The sequence below is a fragment of the Hyaena hyaena genome, unplaced genomic scaffold (genome assembly GCF_003009895.1).
Source record: "Hyaena hyaena isolate Hyena2069 unplaced genomic scaffold, ASM300989v1 scaffold_0, whole genome shotgun sequence".
Lineage (NCBI taxonomy): Eukaryota > Metazoa > Chordata > Mammalia > Carnivora > Hyaenidae > Hyaena > Hyaena hyaena.
Genome location: NW_024080632.1, coordinates 3,811,843 through 3,818,017, shown reverse-complemented (window position 1 = coordinate 3,818,017; position 6,175 = coordinate 3,811,843). Strand labels below are relative to the sequence as shown.

The following is a 6,175-nucleotide window of genomic DNA, read 5'->3' as shown; positions in this document are numbered from 1 at the left end:
CCTATAAAAAAAAAAAAAAAAAAAAAAAAAACATTAAAAAAAAAATGCAATACAAAAGCACCAATTGAATGAATCACTGATTTTCAGTGGTAGTCTTTCCTTCCAGTATTTATTGTAGCTTTAATGCCTTACAAATGTAGAATTCAGATTTGCATTAACTCCCATTTAAAGTCACAACCATTTGTGGCATTTTTTAATGTATTTACTCTTCTGTCAGAATGTTTTCAGATGTTCCTGGAGGCAGTGGGCTCTCTTATCTATAGAGATTGCAAAGCTCTGACCCTGTTTAGATGCATTTGTTTTGATTTTGTGGTTATATTAGTTCTTCTTTGGGAAACCAAGTCTTGTTTTTAGTAGTGATTATTTTTTCTGTACCTATCAGTATGAAGAGGAAGGTATACTCGCTCACAGTGCCCCACGTTTAACAGAAAAAGTGAGTATGCCTGTTCCACTTTTATATGTCAGGTTTTGTGCCGAGTGAATATGTACGTGTGAGCTTAGTCGCTTTGGGCGACTCTTTGTATGTCTTCATATTAAGCCACTGGGAAATCATTTGAATTTTGTACTTGATCCTTCACCATATTGAATTGCCTGCTGAAAATAATGGATCATTGTTCAAAATAAAATATTATGGAAAAGATAGTTGACTACCCTGGAAAAATACCCAAAAAAGCGATGGCTTTACAGATGTGTGTGTGTGTGTGTGTGTGTGTGTGTGTGTGTGTGACACAGAATGAAAATTAATTTGGAGTGATGTAATAAATAGTTGAACATGGGTGGTTCCTTTTTAAGCCACCCAGTTTTCAGAGTAATAAAACCTGATGCTGGGTATCTGGACGTTTAACAACCCAGAGCAAGGTGGTGCAGCAGGGCTGGAGGACACTGTTTGTCTCGCCTGCTCGCCTCCAGCTGCCCCGTCCCAGATGGAACTGGGGTCCTGTCTCCTACGGCGTTTTTCTGCATTCGACACTCATGTAATCTGCTCTCGGCGAGCACTTTATCATGTTTCTTCTGCTTCCGTTCTTCACTCTTGTTATGATTTATAGAAACTTATTTTTTAAGAGGGCATGCCAAAATAATATGAGACAGATGAATGCACGGAGAGAATATTCTGTTTGCAAACTTTTTCATAAATCAAAGTTATCAGAAAATAAAGGCAGTTCTCGTTATTTGTGGCCATTATGTTGCATCGAGTCTCTGCAGATAGTGAATACGAAGTCCTTGCTCCTAGGAGAAATGCAGGATTTGGTTCCTGCCAGCCTCTGGTCATAACATTTTTGCCAACAGATAGATGCCTAACCTTGTTTTATGTATGTTTTTGTTTAAAGACACCATATTTAATACATAATGTTGATTCATTAACTTTGACTCACAGCCAACAGCTCTGGAGCGCATGCCTGGATGAAGGTTATCTAACGCAGGTCCATCCCCTGGAAGGCACGTCGTAACCTTCCTGCACTCAGGAACGCTAGACGGCATTTCGGTGTCTTGTCTGGGGCCAGTTTAAATACTGAAATCACCAACAAAAAGCACCTCAAATCCGCAAACAACATGGCACTAAACAGACCACGAAAAGCAAACTTGTTTACAGTTTGAGAGCTGAAATAAGAAGGCAGGGTGTGTCCTTGCTCGACCTCAGCCAGGAGTGTGCACCCAGGCAGAGTCCGGTGTTTTGCCGCTCTGCACATGTGCACGTCCGCAAATGATCATTTTAAGTCCCACAAGGATTGATTTGGGTTATAAATAAATTTCAGCGAGGAGATGAATTTGCAAATACAGAACCCACAAATGAACACTGGCTATAGCTTGAAATGATGAGCCTTGTATTGCTTAATCGGCTCCTGTGTTCCTGACCCTATTGCGTTCAAGGCAAAAGACATAAACCGTAGGGTCTTCTCTTTGTAGTCGGAGACCCGGGCAGCAGACATGCTGTCCTGTCTTGCATGACAAAATGCAGAGTTTCTTTGATTTACTCCTTGGCTAAACATTCACTGTGGGGCCTCACTCACTGCTCTGAGATCCTTCGATACTTCACCTCTAAGACATTGCCTAAGAGGGATGGCCTAGTGCCTTATTTTATGTAGCACACATTTCATAAGGAGTCAGGGGCATCTCTATACCGTACAGCACTTAATTTCTACTGGTGGGGAAAAAAGGTTATCATTATGAGGCTGGGGTAACTACTTTATGATATCTTAAAACTGGAGCCTGCTCACGACAGGCATTAGTCTCTTTATAAGCCTCTGAAACCCCAGTAAGAGAAGTTGAACAGGTATAAACAAGTGATTAACCACTCTTTCATTTGCTTTAAGCAAACAGTTTAATTAGCACAGTACATCGCCCATCACTTGGCTCCGAGCAAACCTTCAGAGGCTCAGAACTGCCTGCACCAAGGCAATCCACAAGGGAGAGGTTTGTTAGCGGTTGTTTTGTTTAAATCGTATCTTTTTCCTACTGTATTTCAGTGTAATATTATAAATGCCATATTAATAAATACTTTGTTTTATATTTATTACCAACGGTAACTTATAATCTGTCTTTTGAAATGCAGACATTCAACAAGCTTGTGGGAAGATTTAGCCAGTCAGTCTTTCATTTGAATTTAACACAAATACTCTCAGCAACAATGGAAGGGAAGCTGGTTGTCTGGGACATATACCGCCCCCCATCGCCCGCCTCCGCCTCTCCAGGCTTTCCTTATATCAAACCTTGTAAATTGGTTCATTTGCAGAAGGAGGGCATCACTGTGCTTACTACAGTTGATAGGTAATTAACTTAATTAAAAAGTAGCTATCAAGGATTACAAAAGTATTTGAAAAACCTTTTGGATGTATACATGTATTTTGTATATGCATAGAATATTTCTGGGGAAATTCATTGTTAACTGGAAACGTCTATTGCCTCTGTGGAAAAGAACAGAGAAGTAAGATCAGAGCGGGGGTTTAGATTCACCTCTTTTTATAGTCTCATTTGTACTAATTGGTTTGCTTTTATTATTATTTTTTTTAATCATGGGCATGTATTACTTTAAAAAATCACTTTGTGTTGGTGAAACAAAAAGTAACGTGTCTATTCTTCCACACTAATTAGACTTTATTTTGCACCCTAAATTTTACATACTTTAAGAAAATAACATGAATAAGTATGTTGGTTTTTTTTTTTTCTTCTGATTACAAAATAACAACCACCCGAGCACCTGAGTAGCTCAATTGGCTGAGCATCCGACTTCCACTCAGGTCATGATCTCACAGTTTGTGAGTTCAAGTCCCACTTCAGGCTCTCTGCTGTCAACATAGAGCCTGCTTCAGATCCTCTGTCTCCCTCTGTCTGTTCTCCCCCGCTGGTTCTCTTTTCCTCTCTCTTTCTCTCTCTCGGAATAAATAAATAAACTTAAAAAACTTACCCAATATGAGAAGATGAAATACAACAGACATTTATGAAGTTCACTGACTTGAGAGGCTATGGGGGCTCAGATAAAAAGGGGTTCACATAATAGATGCATCTATTCTTTGCTGAGGGACCCTGGGCAAGGGACTTTGCTGAGCCTCCACTTTTCCATCTGTAAAATGGGCATAACAATACTATCTCTCTCAGAGTGATTTTATGAGGATTTTGTGAGACAAGGCATGTAAAACTTGTAACACATCGTCTGGCACTGGGGAGCTCTAGGTGAAATAGTATTAGTATGCTAGAGAACTTCCCAAAAGTAGTGGAGAAAATTGCCTAATGACAAGGGCCATGCCCATATGGTTGGAGCCACTGTGCCATCTGCTTTCCAAAAGCCCTGCTTTCATTTTCATTTCTTTTAATAAAGGAAGCAGTGAGCGTCTACTAGCATGGCTTTTCAAAGAGAAATGCAAATTGTCCTCACGTAGTGGTGTGGAAAAGACAGTCATGGAATTGCATTTGATGATGAACCAACCTTTAATTAGTTGGGGGTTAGGACCCAGTGAAGATCAAGCCTCAGTTTCCCTCTCTCCATGTTAAATAAAACCCAGGCAGGACCAGGGAGCCCATGAAGGAAAAGTCTTGAAAATACTTGGCCCATTTTGCCTTTTCTGTCCAGCAGAGGGCAGTGAAAGGTGTTCTAGCCAATTACTCTGCCCACCTGCCTCGCTTATTAATCAGAAACCTCATTTAATCACTTTGCATATATGAGAGGAAATTCAACCCCCTGCTCCCCCCCCCTTGATTAGAGTTATGTCAGAGGCTTTTTTAAAAAGCCCATTTGGGATGGATGTGAGGACTGGAAATAAAAGCCATTTTGTCACGCAGCACTGCCTTTGGCTGTGATAACTGGACAGGGTTTTACGATGGCTCTAACAACAGTGCCTTCCTGTAAAGCAGCTTGTGTCCTATTGCCAGGCTGGGTGATTTCAGAGAGCTGGTAGATGGATTCACAGCAGAGAATGTAAATCACTGCCCACTGCCACTGCACATGGCTGGCCTGGGAGGGAAGGGAGAGTAGAGCAAGAGCGTGGACTTTACATTAGATAGCCTGGGTCCCCGCCTAGGCTAGCCACAGGGTCTGATAAGGTTGCCTTGTATAAGTATGTCCCGTGCACTATTTGGGACATAATTCTAAAAGATTACTCATTGTTTAACTGAAATTCAATTTTAATTGGGCAACCTGCATTTTGTTTGCTAAATCTGGTGACCCCAGGCCTTGAGCAAATTTCTCAACTTCTCTGAGCCTGAGTTTCCTAGACATAAAGTGGAATAACAGTAAAATCAGCCTTGGAGGGTAGTATGAAGTCAAGTTTTTACAACTCCCGGAGTCCAGAGCCTGACATATAATTAGCTGTTCAATAGATACCTGGTCCATACTACAGTTGGTTAACAAACTCAGGTTTTTCTCCATTTCAGCTATATTGTCACAGGTGACATTAGAGGTAACATTAAGTTCTACGATCGCACCCTGTCCATTGTTAACTGGTACAGCCACTTTAAACTGAGCCCCATAAGGACCCTGTCCTTTTCAAGGACCCCAGCAGCTCCGCCTACCGAAAAATCAAACTATCCTCCAGACTGCACTTTAAAAGGTGACCTTTTTATCATAAGGTAAGTTGTTAATTAATCTAGTCATTTGAGGGGCCAAAAAAAATGATTGGTGTCTTGTGGTTCGCATGCGGCTATGTGATAGAATGGGGTTTCTCAGTCCTTCACAGGGCTCGAAGATGGATCTCCAAAGCTGATTATCATCCCTATTTAATCATTTTTAAAAATGAGGCATTATTTTCATATTAAGAATCTTTAGCAACTGGAAATTGGAAAGGGCTTATTTACTCCTGAGCTCTGATCTGTGTTGTATTTGGGGTCCCTCGCTGTAGCTTGGTGTCTCTTCTCCAGGCCAAGTTTGCCCTAGCGCTGCGGTTAAAGGCGTTTGATAATTAATAGCCATAACATTTCGAGACTGAATTATCTGCGAGTCTGCTTAATTACCCTTGCCGTATTTGCAGGCACATCTGTATGTGTGCACCAAACTCCATATTTGCATACACAAATGAATATTTGCATGTGCAGATTAGCTAATTGTACAACTGACTGTCCATCTGCATACTTAATGACTCAATTTACATGTAGAAATGTGGGCTTTTTCACTTGCAAATGGAAGCTGTTGGGTATTGGTAGTATATTTTTGGAGATGGTGGGTTAATAATGTCACTAAATTACAGACGACAGAGGCGTTTCATGTGCAATTAGAAGCAGTATTCTGCTGGCGTGCCCCGCTCCCTGCAAACGCGATACTGTCTGGTCTCTCCTTGGCAAACAGGAATCTTATCATTGGAACATCTGATGCTACAGTGTACCACTTAACGACAGATGGGACCAAACTTGAGAAGTTATTCGTGGAGCCCAAGGAAGCCATTTGTGCCATCTCCTGCCACCCATATCAACCCCTCCTCGCCATTGGCAGTTTCTGTGGGATGATCAAAGTGTGGGATTATGAAAAGAAAAAATACCTTTTCAGCAGGGTCTTTGAGAAGGGGCTCGGCATCCAGAGTCTAACCTATAACCCTGAAGGTATTTTCATTTCATCTGCCTCGCTTAGCCTCCAAATTAAAAACAGACCCAAATGGCTACAGTCCTTGGCTATAACAGCTCCAGGACGTTCACGTTGACCGCACTCCCCCCAGCAGGCCAGATGACACACCTTGTCCCTCTGGACCTTGCA

At 41.5% G+C, this 6,175-nt stretch overlaps 1 protein-coding gene across 1 annotated transcript in view; it reads left to right on the top strand.

Annotated features, from left to right (window-relative positions):
- CFAP251 (cilia and flagella associated protein 251) overlaps nt 1–6,175 on the top strand; it is a 67,600-nt gene that overhangs the window by 24,846 nt on the left and 36,579 nt on the right. Inside the window, exons 10-13 of the mRNA XM_039220372.1 lie at nt 383–433; nt 2,552–2,766; nt 4,867–5,061; nt 5,774–6,024. Of these exons, the coding sequence (XP_039076303.1) occupies nt 383–433; nt 2,552–2,766; nt 4,867–5,061; nt 5,774–6,024 (712 nt within the window). The remainder of the gene's footprint in view (nt 1–382; nt 434–2,551; nt 2,767–4,866; nt 5,062–5,773; nt 6,025–6,175) is intronic.